Below are 22149 nucleotides of genomic sequence, written 5' to 3'. Positions count from 1 at the left end.
GTCGGCTTGTTCGAAGATACAATTTTATGTGCAATTCATGCTAAACGTGTAACGATTATGCCGCGTGATTTGCAATTAGCTAGACGAATGAGGGGTGATAGGAATTGAATGGTGATGAAATTTCCAACGATGTTAAACTGACCGGTGACCGGAAGAATTCTAAAAGAAATAAAATTGCTTAAATTATAAGGTTTATATTATTTTAATTACGACTTGATAGAATATTGATTAATTAAAATGGCTCTTTTAAGAGCCACCAAACTTATTTCTTCACTTTTGGATTAAACACTGTTGTTGAATTCCAAACCAATTATTCGTGTGAAAATGCAATCGATAAATTAAATTGAAATACAATGATGAAAAACGTGATCAACTCATTCTCGTAATCTCATCTCATATGACGCATTTTTTCCTTATGACTCAAACATGAAGCAATCGCAATCAATATCATGATAATTATGCAATAATTCTCATTTGCTAGACAATTCTGATGTAAAATATCAATCAAATAATATGAATGTGTTAGCGTTTATTACTGTTTGATTTCAATTTTTCCTGTGGCCCCATACCAACCATGCGTATACATTTTTCAATAACTGCCCAACGAAAATCAGTATGATTTTAATAATTATGACTTGAACGAATTTTGATTAAATATAAAATGGCTCTTAAGGGCCACCAAACATATTTCTTCACTTTTGGATTTAACACTGTTGTTGAATTCGTTGAATTCCAAACTACCAAATTATGCAATCGATTAATGAAATTGAAATACGATGAGAAACGTGTTGAGAAGTTAGATTTGATCAACTCATTCTCGTAATTGCATCTCATATGATGCATTTTTTCATGACCTAAACGTGAATCAATCAATACATCATGATATGCAATAATAATTCTCATGGTAGACAATAGACATAGACTAGTAGTGAAAACTGAACTATCGCAGAATCTTATCAGAACTCAGAACACAGCGTTCTGATATGAAATTAAATTTTAAATTGTCAATTAATGCATAGTTCAAAAAGTAAACTGATATTTCTGTTTGTTACTGAAAAAAAAAGTTCAGAATTCATCATGTTGAACTTGACTTGGCTATGCAAGTTGCAAAAAGACCTGAAATAGATACAAACAATAGTGTGTTTATTTAATAAATACAACGTTTTAAACACTCATCGATGAAGAAATATTATTGGTGGCCCTGAAAAGGGCCGTTTTGTTTTAACGCTTGAATAAATTAAGCTCTTTCTCCACGGATTCTTCTTGCCAATTGGATATCTTTAGGCATGATCGTTACACGCTTGGCGTGAATAGCGCACAAGTTGGTATCTTCAAAAAGACCGACCAAGTAAGCTTCGCTAGCTTCTTGTAAGGCCATAACAGCTGAGCTTTGGAAACGTAAATCAGTTTTGAAATCTTGAGCGATTTCACGAACTAACCGTTGGAAAGGCAATTTACGGATCAAAAGTTCGGTCGATTTCTGGTAACGACGAATTTCACGAAGAGCGACCGTACCGGGACGATAACGATGAGGTTTCTTGACTCCTCCGGTGGCTGGTGCACTTTTACGAGCGGCTTTGGTGGCCAACTGCTTTCTCGGGGCTTTTCCTCCGGTGGATTTACGAGCGGTTTGCTTGGTACGAGCCATGTCGAATGATAGTAAAACAGGAACACACGTTACTTCAAACTGGAACAATGAGCAAATGATGTTGAGGGAGAAACGTTCGCAGTATTTATACACTTCCGTGTCTGGTGTTTGCAAAGAACGAATATGATTGGCTGGCGGTTTTTTCATGATCGACCAATCAGAATTCGTATTTCACCAATATGGTAATCATGGGTACCTGGACAATGAATTTAACGTTTTCTTTTTGAATTTTTCATCGTGATTTTTATTTTTTATTTACGATACAATGACTAAAATTTTACCACAATTTTGAATTTCATAAAAGTTGTAGGTAAAATAATTAACTGGTCTTTTAAGAGCATTAAATAATTTAATTTACGCGTTGATTGTTATTTTAGATCAACTAATAGGTTATAGGTTGATGCTACTACCCACTGTTTTTCTCCTTCGAGCCTTTGTGGCAGTTTTTGAAAAATTCAGAAGCGTGAAACTTCGAATAACCTCAAACAATCACATAATTTAAAAAAATCAAACTCAGAGTAAAACTTTCCAAACTCCATTAGAAATTAAAATTAAATTACATTCTTTGATTGAGTATTCTTTTCCCCATGACTTATGAATTTTTTTATTTGCCAAATTCCCATTTCTATTTCTATTCACTTTAAAGCTTTTTTTTTATTCTACCGATGTTCTCTGATCCACGCTTTCAATTTTTTGAATAAATTTCTGAGTTTCATTACTATACGAATATACGTAAAATACGAAAACGAAATGATGAAAACGTGAATTTTTTATAAGAAATTTCTCTCGTTTAATATTCTGTAATTTTTTACAGTAGGCCTAGAGTGTTGTATGCTTCCATGAACTGGTGAGATGAAAAATGTAACTCGTTAATTCTTCGATGATACCTAAATAAAAATAATATTAGGTACCTATTTTGCATTACCTAAATAAAATTCATATTAGATAGGTATTTCTTAGCTTTCGAGTTCGACAATTTGAAGGTTCAAGTATTAGTATTGTAAAAAATGAAGACAAGAACTTCACAAAATAAATGAATAATATCTACTCATGTTTAATGTTCGGAAATTGAAATGTTGAAAATTACTAAAGTTAGGTAGCTATAATCTAAAGCGCTACAGGTAAATTTATTACTGAATGTCGAATTATCTTTATCATCCTATCAAAAACGAGTATTTTTCCATTTCAAATAATATTTCATTGTGATCGCCAAACAACCTTTCTCCCTTCATGACTCTGTGCTCAATGCACAAATTTGAAAATTTTCAGGTCAGAGTCAGAAAGTCAGAAGCAAATTGAAACTAAACGCAATACTAATACTCAAACCTGAAACCCTCTGGACTATTACGATTTCGAAGGAGGCTTGTGAGAAATACAGGTATCTCGAGGTATCTATCTATATCTACACTACACTATCTACTACAGTCTACAACAGTACATGAACAAGTAAATCAAAATTCAACTCAAGTTGTTACTACAAATGTTACTATGATACTATGTTACGCATCTTATATCAACTTCGAAATTCACTCATCTCAGTCTCTCTCTGACTTTTTCTCAAATCTCAACCTACTTACTAATTAGTAATTACTAATCACTAATCACTTCAGTAATCAACGTAGTCAAATCACTAATGCGAAGAAATATTAATGGTGGCCCTGAAAAGGGCCGTTTTAATAATACGATGACGGGGCTTTACTTCGAACTGGTGTATTTAGTTACAGCCTTGGTGCCTTCGGAAACAGCGTGTTTGGCCAATTCTCCAGGCAACAAAAGACGAACAGCGGTCTGGACTTCCCGACTGGTGATGGTGGAACGCTTGTTGTAGTGAGCTAAACGGCTCGATTCGGCGGCAATTCTTTCGAAAATGTCGTTGACGAACGAGTTCATGATGCTCATAGCTTTCGAGCTAACTCCAGTATCGGGATGGACCTGCTTCAACACTTTGTAGATATAGATGGCATAGGATTCTTTCCTTTTCTTATGCTTCTTCTTGCCATCATCCTTCTTGATGTTCTTCTGGGCTTTACCGGCCTTCTTGACAGCTTTACCAGCGCTTTTCGGAGGAGCCATTGCGAGACAACTAACGAACAATCTTGCAAAACGAGAAATAATACTCTGCTACGAGATCACGAGTATTTATAATGCGGAGCTACATTTTGTTGGCCAATGAGGAGCGAGTACAGGTTTTCTGTTACGCGGTTGGCTGATTCTCGGTTCTTACAAAACCGCGTTAACGTACAGTTTCTTTGTGGTTCATAACGTGCTTTTTATTTTTACCGGATGAGTAAAGAAAGACTTGACTTTTTCATTCATAGACACGAAATTACGAAAAATTCAAACCAAATTGTATTTTCATTGATTTCAATTCGACTTCTTATTGAAATGAAATTCATTTTACGGACTACTGTTACACTTGAATGAAAAAGTGTAATGGTGCAACCAATTTCATTTGCCCGTTGCTTCCATTCCCCGAATATTTTACTTCTTAACACCTTTCAAACGAAAATACATTAAAAGCGAATTTTGGTTTTTTCCTGAAAATGATGGAAAAGTGAAAAAAATAATAAGAACTTTCGTTTTTAGAATTTCACGTTTTATTTTGTCATATTTTAGAAACAGACTTTTTTTACGAACGTTTTTAAATCATAATTACTTTACGATTGACTCGCTAGTAGTTCAGTGAGAACGAATCAAAAGAATAATAAACCGTCTAACGACAGCGAAATTTGAAAACTTGAGACGTTGACTATAATCAAATAAAAGAAGTAAATTTTTCTTCCGCTTTTGATAGGATGATAATGATAATTCGACATTCTGTAATGAATTAATTAATTTACCTATAACGCTTTAGATTATACCTGATTTTAGTAATTTTCAACATGAGTTATCATTTCTACCTTCAGATTATCGAACTCGAAATGCTAAATTGTACATACCTAATATGTATTAATTTTATTTAGGTATCGTCGAAGAACTAACCCTAAATTCCTACGAATTACATTTTCATTTACGAGTACCTACTCGTCTAAATAAAGCTATAATATATGGTACCTACGGTTTTCAGTTACTGTTTATTTCGAATAACATGACAAATTTTCTACGTGACAGCTGTATGGCATAGCTGTTTAACTAAACTGGTTTCAATCACAATGAACATCTACATTTTGAAAAAGATATCACATCACATAATAAATTTACAAATTGGAGAGATCGCCCGTTGGTGATTTTTTTTTAGTTGACTGGTTTGAAATTGCTCTCAAATATATGCTTCGTTAAACTTTCAGTATTTTTATTTGTACTTACGGTTTAGAACCGTTTTGAGCAGTTCTAGAGCCTCTAGCAGATTTTTGAAAGTTTACATTCTTGAATCTGTGTCAAAATCAATTGAAGGGCTGATTGTGAAAACAGCCATGGTCAGTTGAAGTAAATTTTACAGGGCATGGAAAAACATTCTCACAAATCATTGTGGATTTCCAGGCATGTAGTATGTTACTTTATTTGTAGATTTCATACGTAGGATTCCGATGATGAACTCGGAAAATGCAATACAAGTAGTTAAATAGGTAAATTTTACGATTTAATGAAAATCAGCCTGACAAAAACCTGACTATGGTTGTTTTCACTCGCGAATTCGCCAAAATTACACTAAAATCCGTGACTATGGTTGTTTTCACCAACGGGAAATAAATTATGATAAATTCTGGCTCCAAAACGCGCCAATTGGGGAAAACAGCCATAGTCAACGATTTTAGTGTAATTTTGGCGAAATTCAGTGGTGAAAACAACCATAGTTATTGACTATGGTTGTTTTCCTGAACTATCGAAAGTTGAAAATCGATATATCGATTTTTCGAAGACGTATTTGACTACTGAGATTATTATTTTGTGAAAATCGATTATCACCATCGAATTTCTCGACCAAAGTATTATAAGAATTCACAATAAAAACGAAATCGATTTTTGGTGACTATGGCTGTTTTCCCCATCAGCCCTTCAATTTCGAGAGACAACTTTTCGACAATCTATCCACACGGATTGGTTCAATAACCCAAAGCTCTGGTCTATTTTGATCAATATTATAAAATATTTAAACAACTACATACTCAACAAAGGAAAATTGAATTTGAAAAATCGAAGTTATTTTTTTTTTATTTTTTTTTTTTGAAGAAAATAGCTGTATTTTCATATCATTACAAATAAGAAAAGGAGACAAAATTCGAAGAAAAAAAGGAGGTTCAGATTCGTTTTCTACATCTCAAAAGACCCTCATATTTTGGCACGAAGTAAAAAAGATAATAATTCATGTTTTAGCCTATGTTTCGAAAAGGTTACTACACAACAGAATGTTGGAATAAAACTAGTTTCAAAATGTACTATTACCACCCTCTCAACAATCAAAATTTGATTAATCGTCTGTTTTTTCTTTGCAACATCTTTCAATCACGACAAAGTTCGTTCCATTACTATTGTGGTTACTAGATTACATACGATAATGGTTTATCGATGTTCGTAGTTTTAACATCATTGAGACAACAGACAAGTAATTAAGTAAAGTAAAATAAAATACTTCATTCAGTTTCAATTAAGCAAAAATATATGGAAACTTTTCCACACCACAAGACTAGTGAATCACATTAGTGAAGAAATGATTTTGTTGGCCCTGAAAAGGGCCGTTTTAGATAATGATGGAAAGCTTAAGCTTTCTTCTCGGTTTTCTTCGGTAAAAGAACAGCTTGAATGTTCGGGAGGACACCACCTTGAGCAATGGTGACACCGGACAACAATTTGTTCAATTCTTCGTCGTTTCTGATGGCCAATTGCAAATGCCTCGGAATAATACGAGTTTTCTTGTTATCACGAGCGGCATTACCTGCCAACTCCAAAACTTCAGCGGCCAAATATTCCATAACGGCAGCCAAGTATACTGGAGCACCGCCTCCGACACGTTCAGCGTAATTTCCTTTCCGGAGCAAACGATGGATACGACCAACCGGGAACTGCAAACCAGCACGGGAAGAACGGGTCTTTGACTTTCCCTTGACTTTACCGCCTTTACCACGACCAGACATGATTCTTGAGATTAAACACGTTAACAAATACAGAAGAACTAGAATGTACGAATACTGAATAATAACACCTTCTAGGACACCGTAGCTTATATATCAAAAATGTTAAAATTTTACAACCAATCACAAGCGAGTATTTCGTTCATTTCATTTACCGAGATCTCATTGGTTGAAATCGCTCTTTTATGAAACAACGTTAAGTACTAGTAATGTTATACGTATGAAAGTGTTTTACGAACTTGTTTTTTTGAGCGATACATAATTTGTTTCGATTACTTTTGTTACAAGATATAAATTGATGAATTAGTTTTCCATTCATTACGAATATTATTACGTAAAATACTTCATGAATTTGCAATCACATTGTGTCGTATCAATTAGAATTCTGATTGATGAATGTAGTTTGGGAAATTAGAATTGGCTGAATCGCGTGGAAAGGGAAGTGTTAAGTGTGTTAGCATTTGAGTTGATAGTAGATCTGTGAATGTAAAGTGAAAAGTAAAAAGGACGAATAAAATATTATGATTTATGAATGAGACAAGAAATCATCAAGCATTGAAATGTAACTGTGTATGTGAGCTGAAGTTCAGTTCATTTTGAAATTTTGCATATCTAATTGCTCGAATGTAAATTATTGGTTGATTGATTGATCATTGTAACATTTGTTATACATTCTTGCGTTGTGTTTTATTCAGACTAATTTTCAATCCAAAATTTTCGAAAAATCAAAATTTGAATTACTAATGATAACAGAAAACCGAATACATCTTGAATCACAATTATCATTTTCAACCAATCGCCGAACAGTATTTTTTTAAAATGATTTTGAGCTTCATTCCCTCTTTTTGAAACGTTGATTCATTATCATGCAAAGTATTTTATTGAAACAATGACGTTATAAATCATCCTTTGAATCATATTTCTGAAAAATATTTTTCGAATTCTATATTCCAACAAGACAATTCTAAACTTCCAAAATCCAGCTATACGTTTCAAGGTGATCTTTAATTCTCAATCTCAACTTCTTTATGTAAAACATTTTTAAAACCAATCACAGTCGAGTATTGAGCCTAGTTCACAAACAAAAACGTAAAACGTAAGGCATAAGAAAACGTTCTCTGATTGGCTAATTCTTACGTTTTGACATAAGATTCCCATTCTTATGGGTATTTTTTACGTCAAACATAAGAACTAGCCAATCAAAGAACATTTTCTTATATCTTATGTTTTACGTTTTTGTTTGTGAACTAGGCTTTAAGTTTTCGCTTTTCAAGGTCATGTAAACTCTCTGTCTTGTAAGACTTGGAAAGTTGGGAACAATAGTAACTTATGAACTTGAAAAAAAGAGTAAACTTTTGAAATATGTTATCAACGAATCACAGGAGAGCATTTGTAAATGCCGAACTGAACGAAATACCTTTAACCTTCACATCAGAAAATCGTAAATATTTGGTTTCATGTAGAGTATAGGTGCCTACACCTTGAAAAAAATTGTTGATTAACCAAAATCTATAGATTTTCCGAAAATTAATAACACTACAAATAATACTTATGTTGCTATAACCCTAGTTTGAAAAGTATACCTAGAAAATTCGGTGAAATAATGCTCTGAAAATGTCAAAAACATATGGAAATCAATTTTAAAAAATGAAAAAAGAACTGATTTGCTAATGTAGCATTGGTACTCGGAAATTCTGTGTTTTGCGGTTCAAAATACATCATCATTTTTAATTTTCACCCAACTGAAGAGTAAATAATTTATTCCCTACTTCGTATTCATCACATAAGTGATCGATTTGAATTTCGAACAACAAACATACATTTCTATTTTGAGCTTCCTTCGCTGGAGTGAATTTGAAAAATAAAAATACCACATCATTAGAACAGAACAAATTCTATGAACGAACATTATCAAGTACAACCAATACTACATTCGGAAGAAAAATCACAAATTGAATAATTCATTCACGCTTCTCTATATTATCAATTTATCATCTTTTTCTTCCAAGTTCCAATCCAATATAACGTATCTCTTTTTGGGTATTTGGGTACAGCTTGAGACTTGAGTGACGAAAAAGAAAAGTCTACGAGACAATATAGGCTAATTTTAATTGACCACACAGTACACACGGAAAATTGGAAATGAGATCCCAACCTGACGGTGCGAGGTACGCATTCAATTCCATGTGATCATGTGAAATTGTGATCTACATATTATGTTCAATATTGAATTCACCACACCAACTCATACTCATGATATCAAGTTTTAACAACTGTTTCACATTGTAGGAAGAAATTATTTTGGTGGCCCTGAAAAGGGCCGTTTTAACGGATTTTGAATCTGGAAATATTCCAAATTGGACGCGCTTAACCTCCGAAACCGTAGAGGGTTCTGCCTTGACGTTTTAAGGCGTATACGACATCCATGGCGGTGACGGTTTTCCTCTTGGCGTGTTCGGTGTAGGTGACAGCATCACGAATAACGTTTTCCAAGAAAACTTTGAGGACACCACGGGTTTCTTCGTAGATCAATCCAGAGATACGTTTCACACCACCACGTCTGGCTAAACGACGGATAGCTGGTTTCGTGATACCTTGGATGTTATCACGTAAAACTTTACGATGACGTTTGGCGCCACCTTTTCCGAGACCTTTACCACCTTTACCACGACCAGTCATTTTGGCAAATGAAGATTTACACAACAATTAACAACAAGAACGTAAATTCACAATAATACCTTACGAAACGCTCGGCTGTATTTATATGAAACGAAAACGGAAATGCTGTTTCCTGATTGGTTGATGCATCAACCAATGAACGTTTCGCTTTTCATGCAACTCCGTTAATTTTGCGTATACGCGCTTCGACCAATCAGGATACAGTTTACGTTTTAAATTTGAACCTAACGAAGTTACGAAGTAACGTTTTTTTTTGTGTATTGAAATAACGATTATTTATTGGAAAATTATTTTATTGAATTTTGGAATTTAGATTAAAAATTAAAATATTCATTTCGACTGTCATTTATTCAGATTCAAAATTCAAATTTTCAGTAGGTATTTAATTACGCCTATTAAAACTGAATGAATCTCAAATTTTACCTTGTTGAGTAATAAAATTTTGATCGATGTGATTTCATTTACCTACTCGTTTTTGGAGATCTTTAATTTTATACATTTTTTTAGTACTAATAATATGTATTTGAAAAATTTTAATTGTTATTTTGGGGTGTACGAATCGAAAGCGCAGCAAGCCGCTCATATTCGTTCATATCCAAATGATTTATTACGAGCTTGAGGCAATGTCGAACATGAATTTCCTACATAGCACACTTCATGTTGTAGTATGTAGGCATACAGTGTACCTACTTGCAAAAATTCATTCAATCAATTGTCCATCATCTATGTTAAATGTTATTGCTAATATCATTTCCACGTTATTCTTTAGGCTTGTTGGTCATTATACACAACGGAAATGATTGGTGTTATAATAAATCGGAATCATGTGAAGTTAGTATTATATACTTAGCTTTTCCGCAATATTACCTTCAATGTAGTTACAGGTAATATCAGGCATGCAGTTGATAAACAAGAACGCAAGCACATTTGTGCAAGTAAACTAATTTCGAATATCGATCTGTTTTTGTCGGCGTTTGAATGCAAATTATCAATTTGAGGTTGATAGTTTTAAATATGTATGTTTATAAATGAGGAGCGTAGACGCAAAACTCACTTCTGCCAAAAAGTTGATTTCGAGAAATAAAGGAAAAATGATTTCCAAGTAAGGTGGGTGAACTTCGAAACTGCCAAAATGGTCCCAATCTGTGTAGAATATTTATTCAAGTACGTAGTCTCCTTATCTCATGTGAAAAAAGTGAAGGACAAGTTTGGGAAAAGTGAGTTTTGATCCAAAGGTCAAGAATTTTGGCCAAAAAAACAACTGTAATCGATCGTTCTAACCTTTACCACTGTAAGTAAATAAAGTAACAAAATAATTATTATCGAAGAAAAAATCAATTCGCAAAATTCATTTTCACAAAATCTGTGAGATTTTATTGAAGGTAATTTATTTCCTCAAATTTGTACTCAAAACATTCAAAACTCAACTTCTAATGACCCTATTATATAGGTTTCATCTCATCAATTCATCATACTCATGTTTGTATGTGATCAGAAGCATTAATTAAATTGTATAAAGAAAAAATCGTTAGTCATCACTCTTTTTCTGCTTATGGTAAAATTGAGTTTTGACACCCACTCGAAATTTACGTTACGAGATCATTTTCACTAGAAATCGAAGCAACCAAGAAATGAGTATTATACCCATGAAGCATGAAAAACTATTCGAAACTGCAAAAAAAATTGATTTGGCTGGCAAACGAGTTTGAGTTTTGCTTCTTAATCTCTCATTCTCTCAAATCATAATACCTGGCTACAATATCAAGAAAAAAAGAAAAAAATTGATTGATATTTGATTTTTGCGACATTTCAACTTTCAAGTATCAATTCGAGCACTCATTTAATTATCAATTTAACTGATTCACAATCAATATTTCGCTTTTCACATCACATCGAGTCATAGATTGAATAGATTCTAAATTATACTGATTCATAATTCGACTTCGATAAGAGTATTATTTAATATTAATAAGTTTATTGATGATATTCACCACCGGTAACAACCACAATTCGAGAAGAAATAAAATTGGTGGCCCTGAAAAGGGCCGTTTTAATACAAACAGTATATTTTCAACTGAATTAAGCTCGTTCACCACGGATTCTTCTTGCCAATTGGATATCTTTCGGCATAATCGTCACACGCTTAGCGTGAATAGCGCACAAGTTGGTATCTTCAAAAAGACCGACCAAGTAAGCTTCGCTGGCTTCTTGTAAGGCCATAACAGCAGAGCTTTGGAAACGTAAATCAGTTTTGAAATCTTGGGCGATTTCACGAACCAACCGTTGGAAGGGCAATTTACGGATCAAAAGTTCGGTCGATTTCTGGTAACGACGAATTTCACGAAGAGCGACCGTACCGGGACGATAACGATGAGGTTTCTTGACTCCTCCGGTGGCTGGTGCGCTTTTACGGGCAGCTTTGGTAGCCAATTGTTTTCTCGGGGCTTTTCCTCCGGTGGATTTACGAGCGGTTTGCTTGGTACGAGCCATTTCGAAGTGAAGTGGAATGCACAAAAACACACGACTGAACGAATGATTAACAAAGTAAACGAATAACGTACACGACAGAGATCATCGAGTATTTATACACTTTCAGATCTCGTGTTTGAAAACGACGAATTCTATTGGCTGCCACGTGCTATTCGAGAAGCCAATGACGTAGCATTAAATGACTTACGATGACTGTTGCATTATAAAATAATGATATCTCGAAAATAAAATAACGCTACAATGCAATTTCAACTTTAATTACAGTATGCTAATTCATATTATTCGAATTTCAATCAATAATAATATTCGTTTCATAATCATTGAAACAAAAAACATGTTTATCACAACGCAAACAGCGCAATCATCGAACTATTCAAACCACATTATTCAGATGGAATTTCACATATTATAAAGCGGTTTTTAAATAGCTACATATTCTGTACGATGACTTGCTTTTTCAGGGGAGAATATTTTTTTTTGAAAATTGAAATGTATAATAATGACATTATTATACATTTCAATTTTTACAAAAAAATAAAACATTCATAATACTCAGTTTATATAAAATACGAGTACAAGATGAATACAAATAATAATATTTCTCATCAGAACAAGGGGGTATTAAACATAGGCACTGAATATTGTGTTCAAGACGTTCACGTTGATCGTTGTAATTGTAAACGACCTCGAATCTTCATCATTTTCAAATTCGGGTACTCAGTACACACACTGTAGGTAGATAGATATACATTATAATGAATGGTATTGCCAAAAATTGATAAATCTCAATACTTCAACTTTCAAGATGGTCTTTTTCTCACTCAAATGTGTTTTCATGTGAACAGAGCATACCAACTTTTAATTTTGGTTGATGTTCGCGATGAATATTCTTGAAGACGAAGACAGATAATAATCTTTGAATTTGATCAACGAACTTTTTCAATTTTAAAGCTAAACTTGAACTAATAGATGAAGAATAGAATGGGATCATTCTGCCCTTAACTAATACCAAATTACCCAACCAATAGGTAGTCAATAGTCATAGTCGATATCATACTTTTATTAAATTAAAACCTCTTCAGATAAAATTCCGTCAACAGTTTCCATTTTGACTTTTGAAAATTTCATTAATTTGATTGATCAATTATGAAAACTGAAAAATTTGAAAATTATGCCAACTGCAACCTTCAACATTTCACAATATTGAAAGAAATTAATATGTTGGCCCTGAGAAGGGCCGTTTTGATGTTGATAGATTATTTTCAAAATGAAAACATGGGTCCAATGAACTTGATCTGGATCTTCGATGAGTTTAACCTCCGAAACCGTACAAAGTTCTACCTTGACGTTTCAGCGCGTAGACTACATCCATGGCCGTAACGGTCTTCCTTTTCGCGTGTTCGGTGTAGGTTACAGCATCTCGAATAACATTTTCTAAGAAAACTTTCAAGACACCACGGGTTTCTTCGTAGATCAATCCAGAGATACGTTTTACTCCACCACGTCTGGCTAATCGACGGATAGCTGGTTTGGTTATTCCCAGTTGACCAAGTGCTAGCGGATTGCTAGCATTTTACTCACGTTTTGGGAAAGTGCTAGCATTTTTCTAGCTTTTTGTAGCTAGCATTAAATCTTTCGCAAAAAGCTAGCAATTTGCTAGCACTTTTTTTCTGGCAAATTATGTTCTAGCAATTCTTTAGCAATTCTCTCGCTTTTTTCAGCTAGCATTTGTATCACAATAATTGTGCTTGCTTAATGCTAGCGTTTTACTAACGGATAATTGCTTGCTTTTCTACACTAGCAATACGCTTGCATTTATCTGCTTACATTTATCTAGCAATCTAATGCTAGCAAAATGCGAGCAGATCTCTAGTCTCTCTCGTCTAGCTTTTACTTTGCAATCTAGCAATAGAAAAACGCTAGCTGATTGCCCTCACTTTTCAGCTAGCTTTCTGTATGGAATTAGATTCTAGCAAAATGCGAGCAAGTATGTGGCATTTTTTTTCTAGCATGTTTTTCACTGGCATTTCCTTCATAGCCTACTCATGCAAGTACAGAAAAACTTCAGTGAATCTCTTTCACCCATTTTTCAGAAAAATACTTCCATTTCTTCATTTTTTAAATGGAATTTTTAAATATTTTTAACAGATACCTAAATACCTACGTAATTTTTCGTTTCTCAATGATTTTTTTATTTTCATTTTAAAAAAAATTTCACATTTGTTAATGCTTTTCATTTTAACAGGTAGGTTTTTTCCTTTCCATTTTAGCTACTTTTCAACTTTGAACAATAATTTTGAAGAATATTCCATTATTGAAAAATCATTCTTGTAATCATTTCATTTTTTATAATGTATAATTTGTTCATTAAAAATGTTGTTCAAATGTTTTTGAAATTTCTTATTTTTAGTTTGTTTGATATTTCATTTTCAAATTTTAAATTTTGGCAATTTTTTAATTTAAAAAAAAAAAAAAAAACTTTATTTTTCAATAAAGAGACTTCTAACCCAAGCGCTAGCTTAATGCTAGCAAATTGCTAGCGTTGTTCTCTCTCATGGTATACTTTGCTACTCTTAGATAAAGTATGTAGTCAATCTTAATATAAGCTCAAGGTAGTATTTTGTATGATAGTAAGAAGAGTGCTATCACTCTACTTACTCTGGCACACCTCACTAGCGCTATGCTAGCGGTGAGCTAGCGTAGGAGGTCAGTTGCCTATTTTTGGATATTGGAGAACTACCTTGACCTGATTGAAAACACCTCCTAGTATTTTTAAAAGTTAATTAGTAAAAATAATTTTCCTGATAATCAAACTTTTCCTGCGCTAGCAAAATGCTAGCCTCATGCTAGCAAATTTTACGCTAGCACGAATGGTGCCGGAATTTGAGACACTTTTTTTAAAAATGCTAGCAAATCAGTCGCGATTTAGTCGCATTTACGTAGTAGAATTGCAAGCAAAGTGCTAACAAAATGCTAGCTTTTCGCTAGCTTTATGCTAGCTATACCCTAGCTGTTTGTGCTCAATTCTGCTACGCTAATGCGACCTAATCACTACTGATTTGCTAGCATTTTTAAAAAAAGTGTCTCAAATTCCGGCACCATTCGTGCTAGCGTAAAATTTGCTAGCATTTGGTCAACTGGGTTCCTTGGATGTTATCGCGGAGAACTTTACGATGACGTTTAGCACCACCTTTGCCTAAACCTTTACCTCCTTTACCGCGACCAGTCATCTTGAAATTCTTGAGTATGTGAAAATACGCACAATACAGTCTAACAAACAATACAATGAAGGTATTTGAAACGCATGTTATATTTATATGAAATTATAAAGGGAATGGAGCTCTATGATTGGTTCGAAGATAACTTCGTTTCAACCAATAGGTGTTGAGCGCTTCGATCATTTCAAGATCACTGTCACATTAAGCTATGAGCTAATACTAAAAATGCCCACGCTTGTTTTGATTTGTTTTGAATTGAAAAATTTGCGTGCACAACTGACTGCACGCTGCACGGACCGTGATCCACTTTTTTTTTTGTTTTTTAATTTTTTGTGAGAGAATGTGGATGTGAAAAACTGCAATGAATGAATAGATTTGATTAGGTACCTACTTACTGAAATGTTTATTTAAATTTTATTCGGCATTTTAATTTTACTGTGCTCATATGTAGGTACCTCCGAGTAGGCATTTAGATAGGTGCATTTTCTTATTCTGTGATGAAAACAAAACGGAAATTTGCCAGTGCGTTCTTGTTAGGTTAGCAAACGTCAGTGAATATTTAGCGCTGCAATGAAAATATGTACCTGTTATCACACTTGGGCGATATACGATTTTATGATACGTTATTATTCAAAAATTCAAAATGTGACAGTGCCTATACCTATGTAGGTAATTCAGCCAATGAGACCACGATTCATTTTATCTCAAATTATCATACAACTATTTCAAGACATAGGTACAGGCTACGAGTATAGGTATTTGTTAAGGTGTTTTCGTATATTGTTCCAACCATCTGTAATCGAATATGATCGTTCGAGTAATTTAAAATCCGCCGTCGGTCAAAGTGTGTTGAAAATCAATTTCATATTAAATAGAAAAGGATTCGCGTTTCCGAAATAAAACTTGTTTTTTTTAATTTCGTTTTTATTCGTATGTTATTTAAATAATATTGTAACTGAGTGAATAGTTTGTGAATTCCGAATGGCTCGTCCAAAAAGCACTCCTAAAAGATCGCCTCAACAATCAATTCATGGGAAAAAAATCTTCGTGGTAAAAAGAGCTGGTGGCGGCATCAATAAACCAAAAAATAATAAGCCCAGCTACTCGAAATCAAACAATGGATCAACAAATTCCAACACTCGAATGGCTACCAAAACAGTTCGGAAACCTGGTGGTACAGGTGATGCTTTGAAATTGAAATCCCACAGATATCGTCCTGGAACTGTTGCCTTGAGAGAAATTCGTCGATTTCAAAAAAGTACGCAATTATTGATTCATAAATTACCTTTCCAACGTTTAGTTCGTGAAATTGCTCAAGATTTCAAAGCTGATCTACGTTTTCAAACATCGGCAGTTCTAGCTTTGCAAGAGGCTGGTGAAGCCTATTTGGTTAGTATTTTTGAAGACGCGAATTTATGCTCCATTCATGCCAAACGTGTAACGATCATGCCTAAAGACATTCAAATTGCGATGAGACTTCGTAGTGGAAGATGACGAGCGGTTTACGCCTAGCGTACAATAATTTTTTCCAATTACCTACGTGTACCTACATAGTTTAAGTTGAGATGGCAAAAGCAGTTCAAAATCAGCGGATGTAATGAATCATCGTCGACGAAATGTATATTCAATGGATTATGAAATAATTTACATGAAAATTCAGCAAGTGAATTGAATATTATTAATGACCAAAGCTTATTTACGTATCAATCGGAAGTGGAAACGAGGCTCTGAAGCAGCATATAGCTTGGTTCGTTTTTATAATGATGAAAATGGTCCTTTTCAGGACCAATCAATGAATTTCTTCAATTTGAGATTTCACATTGTTGACGTAACATTAATTGATAATAAATTTTTCCATGTTACATCACCACCACTTATTTTATTTACAGGTATTCGTATTTGTATAGGTAGGTACCTATATTTCAAAAGTGATACAACTTCGAAGTTTTGAATGAAAAATAGAAATTTCTGCATATTATGCAAGTTGACTAGAAACTGAAAAGAACATTTTCATTCGTGGCAATGGGGCTGTTAAATGTATTTATAAGTAACTATTTGCGCTTTTCGTTGATCGTTTGCGCTTTAATGCATCGATTGTGCTTTTGGAAAGCAGGGGTTTCCAATCTTAAACACCTACCTATATTGGAAAATAATTATACAGATTCATGCGGAGGTACGTGTATTTTTTTTACTTACATGGTACCTTCTGCAGTATCTAGCAAATACTTACAGTAGAGTGGATTGTTCAAAAAAAAAGTCAGCAAATTTTAACAAAATTCACCAGAGAGCTTCAAATTTACTCAGAAAACATTTTAGGCCCGGAGGTGCTCTTGAACAGGAGAAATGAATGAGCTATCAAAAAGGGAGCATTTTCAACAAAAAAAAAAAAAAAAAAAAGTGGTCTTTTTCACTTCTGGCGCCACCTTACCCATTTTGGATACTTTAAGAGTTCTACTGAACAGTTGAAATCGCAAATTTGCAAATCGCTTATTTTTAGATAAATCAATTTTTTTTTTTAATTTTCTTCTCCAATATTTTGCATTGATTATAAGCCAAAACATCGAAAGATGTCATTCCTGAAACTGGGGAAATATTTTGGAAATTTCAAAAAAGTCAAATTTTTGGCAATTTTTCTAAATTTTTAAAATCGGCAAAAAATAAAATGAAAAATGGTCCAAAAATTTGCACCACTCCGTTCAAAATCTAAAATATTTCCCAAGTTTTAGAAATTATAGGTATCTTTCACAAAGACAAAAATGAAATATTTATAACTTCAGTCATTATAACTTATTAGTATTTTCTTTTCCATTTTCCATCCAAACAGTATCGAATTTAATTCGATACTCATTCCTCGTAATATTGCAAGCCTTGATTATATATATTTAATCAAGCATTGTAAGTTAAGTAGGTAAGCTTATAGAAAACGTAAGGCCAAAATGTGTTTTAGAGTCGAATTTATTTTCAAATTAACATTACTAATGCTATAGAATAAAAAATATCATAACTTTTACTCTATTAGCCTAGTAATAAACCGTTTAATTCAATAAGAAAAATGGATAACAAAGATAAAGAATGCTATTGAGGATCTTCTATCCTATACCTAAAATGATTTTGATTAGAAGACACATTTGAGCTTGAAGTCTTGAACATTTGAAATTCAATGTCAGTTGTCAGTTGTCACCTCATCTGAGCTGAGCTGAGCTGTTGGGCATATTTAAAAAATTTAGGTACCTAACGGTTATCTCATATCTGTAAATCAAAATACCTAATTAGCTAGTAATTTAATTTTTCAATTTCAATAATATTTCAAATTCAAATGATTCTGTGAGATGACCAAGATGTGAGATTAGTTTACGTTTTTTTTTTAAATAGAATTTTAATTTTGAATTTTGAAACTGAAATGGTCGGATCCTATTTAAAAAATGAACTGATAGAAATAATAGTTACATTACAATATTTTACAACTTACTAAATACTAACAGTACAGTAGTATAGTATTTAGTATTTAATGATTATTGATTTAGCGTGAATTTACTGAATTTTTTGTTGTACCTAGGTACAGTACAATAGCGACCCTTGCAGAAAAGATCGCAAGCTGTTGGCAAAGCGTAGTGCGTAATCTTCCCTCTACTGTCTATACCTCCTTGTCTGAATTTCAATTTGATAAGAATAGAATTTTGTTTCAAATTTGTTAATATTTGAGCCCTTGAGTTGAGTTTGAGGAGAATTCAGTTTCAGTTCAAGTTGGAATTTTGAATTTGTTACGTCTTCTATCAAAGTTGTTAATTATTTCATTGCTTTTCAAATCAGTTTCATAGATAATAGTGAAGCTCTGCGGCTTTCTACTCGGCTAACTCGGCGATTTATCAGCAGCAATGCTGATTAGCTGGCTTTAAATTGCCCTTGCTTCATGGAAAATATGGTATATGGTAATTGCTTGATAAATTTCCGAAAATTATTGATGAGTACGTGTTGTTCGAGTGAAATTCGTAGTTGTTATCATACATGTATCCATATTTAGGTGACTAATTGAGTGATTGTTGAAATCTGTTTTCATTGCAGCTGAATCCGATCACTGGCTGCTTGTGTGTTCCAAGATTGATACTGATAGTAACGGCGATTGTATTTTCAATAATTTCTTCCTTAGATCACCGCCTACTTCATCAACTTCTAGAAGTTGTCGTCGTTCGTCAAGTTCCAATTTGTAAGTACCTACATACCTATTCGTCATAAATATGTCATCACGGATGTTCGTTGATTTAATTCAAATGCAATCATTTTTCTACATATATATTTTTTTTCAGTCTTGCTAGTTACCTAAAATCAGCAGAATCTTGTGTAATTCAGTTTTTACTATCGTATGATGGACAATCGAAGTTGCAATAAAAAATCCTATTCACTAGCAGGTATTATTGAATAGATAAGCTTCTTCTTCCATTAATTGTTCATAGTACGCTATTACTTTGTAATTATGAAAATAATTTTAAATAACCGTAATAAATGAGCAATGCTTGTAAACTTTGGTATTCGTGCTGCGAGATAATTTTAAATCATCCAACTAACTATTGATACGAATAGTTGAATTTGATTTTATTGCTTTGTGTTTCAGAAAATTTTGTAAACGTGGATAGCAAAGGGTGCAGTGCATTGAAAATATCAAGAAACCAAGATATTTAATGCCTCATTTGCCTATAAACTGATGAAAATTCAAGTTGGTGAGTGGAATTCTACATTGAAAATCATTTATATTGAAACCGTGCATATTGTATCGAAAATGATTATTCTGTGTAAACGCTCTCCATTATTTTGAATACCCTAATTTTATCAACTTTTCTTCTTAGTGCTTATATCACAAACTATACAACGTTTCAAGACAGTACGAATTTAATGGAATATTTGCAATATTTTACAGGGATCCCTTGTGTTCCATTGTTCATAACCATCGTGCAAACAACTCTCCGAGAAAAACAAAACGAAAACGAAGCGTTGCTGTCAATCTTGTCATAATCATACTTTCAATGAGTGACGCGGCTCCAGTTGATGGTTTTTTGAACGTCTGTTGAGATTTGATGGTCGATAGGTGTTACTAAGTTCCACAAACTGTAGAAATGTTTTCCATCTACAAAGGGTACACACATCTGTCAAAGCAGTTATACTTATTACTTCCATAATGGTAGCACGATGAAGATGTTCCCTTCTCTTCGAGGTAGTAATTGCTTCTCAATAAAATCATATTACGTTGAAGAAACAATAACAGTGCTGTCTGACTTACGAGATCGTGTTAATTTTCCAAAACAAGTTTACTATACTCGTAATTCTAAAGTAAAACAAGCGTTTCTTACCTTATCAGATTGCGCTAATTTTTCCAAAGGATCACGTTACGCGCACACGAAAATCACCAATTTCAGAACTCACGCCGATTTCTCCAAGCAGTTGAATTCTACGAAAAATATCTCCACCGAGGAGGTTGGTTATTTAGTGCAAGAATGGCTTAGGCGTTTCGATTCTCTGGGCAGTATTGAGGCTAGTGGAATTTCCGGGACGTTCAATAGTTTGATAAAATACAATATTTTTGCTACTGAATGGAATACTGAAAATCGAGAAAATTTCAAAAAGTTAATCATTAAATTGGCTGAGAAAGGAGATCAATTATTATTTACATATAGCAGAGCTCCTTCTAAATTTAGCTCTTGGCAGGTTGCTAATAGTTTGAAGGCGTTATTCCAATGGGATGTGCTGAATAGCGATGTATGGGATGGTTGTGTTCAAATTGGTAACCAGAAATACCCTACGTTGATTTATTCGAGTCTCTATTTAGTGGTTTGATACGTCGATGAACTTTGATACTGGAGAATGAAACCGCTGATGAATTTGATTCTCAAGATATCGCTAGTTGTCTAAATGCGCTATCAAGGTGGAATGTTGACGAGTTTGAAAAATCCAAGAAATTCATTCAACCAAAGAAAGATTCACTCCTCCAAATATCGCCAGAACCTTGATCGCAATGTCCAAGTGGGACGTCGAAGAATTGCGAGGAGCCAAGGAGTTCGTAATGAAACAAGGAACTTTGGTGGCCGATAAATTCAATTCCATGGAGATCGCACTAAGTTTGAACGCTCTGTCCAAGTGAAACGTCGACGAGATGCGAGAAGCTAGAGGTTTTATTGTTTCGTTAATCAAAAATGGAAACTCTATCGTCGGTACATTCACTCGCCGAAATATCGTCAACAGTTTAAATGCGCTTTGAAAATCAAAACCACCGGCTATTAAGCTTCCTCGTTTTATTAACCGAACGATGAATTCTTTGGAACCATGCAATTCATCAATATTCCATTAAATGGAATATTGATGAATTGCATGGGTCCAAAGAATTCATCGTTCGGTTAGTAAAACGAGGAATCTCAATAGTTTGAACGCGTTGTTTAAATGGAATATTCACGAGCTGGAAGGAAGTAAAGCTTTCATCGTACAATTGATCAGATGTGGAATTCTAACAGCTGATACATTCGACTCGTTGAATGTTTCTAGCACCTTAAATGCTCTTTGCAAATGGGATATCGACGAATTAGAAAGAACCAATGAATTTATTACTCGATTAATAAAACGCGGTCGTTTCCTAATCAACAGATTCAATCCGCAGAGTATTGCCAACAGCTTGAACGCTCTCAGTTAATGGAACATCGACGAATTCGAAGGAACCAAAGAGTTTATTATCGAGCTACTGAAGTAAAGGAAATTTCTTAGTTGATGGATTCAATGCTCAACAGACAGCAAATATCTTGAATGCGCTGCCCAAGTGGGAAATCGACGAGTTCGTAGGAACTGGAGAATTCATCGTTTGTTTAATTAAACATGGGAGTTCAAAGATCGCCAGATTTGATTGCCAGGAAATTAGTAATTGCTTAAATGCTCTTTTTAAGTGGAACATCAATGAATTGGAAGGAGCTAAGGAATTTATTGCAGAACTGGCCAAACAAGGGAATTCAATTTCTAGTGAATTCAAATCGCAACATGTTGTTAATAGCTTGAATGCCTTATCCAAGTG

At 33.8% G+C, this 22149-nt stretch overlaps 7 protein-coding genes across 7 annotated transcripts; 1 reads left to right on the top strand and 6 right to left on the bottom strand.

Moving 5' to 3' along the window:
- Window positions 1-1199: 1199 nt before the first annotated feature.
- Window positions 1200-1827, bottom strand: LOC135836582 (histone H3-like). The gene has a single exon (XM_065351505.1). It carries the CDS (start codon window positions 1793-1795, stop codon window positions 1238-1240), a length of 558 nt encoding a protein of 185 aa, XP_065207577.1. The 5' UTR covers window positions 1796-1827; the 3' UTR covers window positions 1200-1237.
- Window positions 1828-3300: 1473 nt separating this feature from the next.
- LOC135836584 (histone H2B-like) lies at window positions 3301-3877 on the bottom strand. Its single transcript, XM_065351507.1, has one exon. It carries the CDS (start codon window positions 3719-3721, stop codon window positions 3344-3346), a length of 378 nt encoding a protein of 125 aa, XP_065207579.1. The 5' UTR covers window positions 3722-3877; the 3' UTR covers window positions 3301-3343.
- A 2423-nt stretch (window positions 3878-6300) lies between these two features.
- On the bottom strand, window positions 6301-7105 carry LOC135836586 (histone H2A). The gene has a single exon (XM_065351509.1). The coding sequence runs from the start codon at window positions 6718-6720 to the stop codon at window positions 6346-6348; it is 375 nt and encodes a 124-aa protein (XP_065207581.1). The 5' UTR covers window positions 6721-7105; the 3' UTR covers window positions 6301-6345.
- A 1637-nt stretch (window positions 7106-8742) lies between these two features.
- LOC135836589 (histone H4) lies at window positions 8743-9597 on the bottom strand. The gene has a single exon (XM_065351511.1). It carries the CDS (start codon window positions 9394-9396, stop codon window positions 9085-9087), a length of 312 nt encoding a protein of 103 aa, XP_065207583.1. The 5' UTR covers window positions 9397-9597; the 3' UTR covers window positions 8743-9084.
- Window positions 9598-11430: 1833 nt separating this feature from the next.
- Window positions 11431-11972, bottom strand: LOC135836583 (histone H3). The gene has a single exon (XM_065351506.1). The coding sequence runs from the start codon at window positions 11884-11886 to the stop codon at window positions 11476-11478; it is 411 nt and encodes a 136-aa protein (XP_065207578.1). The 5' UTR covers window positions 11887-11972; the 3' UTR covers window positions 11431-11475.
- A 1226-nt stretch (window positions 11973-13198) lies between these two features.
- On the bottom strand, window positions 13199-15116 carry LOC135834107 (histone H4-like). Its single transcript, XM_065347945.1, has 2 exons — window positions 15010-15116; window positions 13199-13451 (listed from the first exon to the last, which is right to left on the bottom strand). The coding sequence occupies exons 1-2, from the start codon at window positions 15114-15116 to the stop codon at window positions 13199-13201; spliced, it is 360 nt and encodes a 119-aa protein (XP_065204017.1).
- A 969-nt stretch (window positions 15117-16085) lies between these two features.
- LOC135834106 (histone H3-5-like) lies at window positions 16086-16598 on the top strand. The gene has a single exon (XM_065347944.1). It carries the CDS (start codon window positions 16086-16088, stop codon window positions 16596-16598), a length of 513 nt encoding a protein of 170 aa, XP_065204016.1.
- Window positions 16599-22149: the final 5551 nt, after the last annotated feature.

The sequence above is a fragment of the Planococcus citri genome, chromosome 2, assembly GCF_950023065.1.
Source record: "Planococcus citri chromosome 2, ihPlaCitr1.1, whole genome shotgun sequence".
NCBI lineage: Eukaryota > Metazoa > Arthropoda > Insecta > Hemiptera > Pseudococcidae > Planococcus > Planococcus citri.
This window is presented reverse-complemented; position numbering and strand designations above follow the sequence as displayed.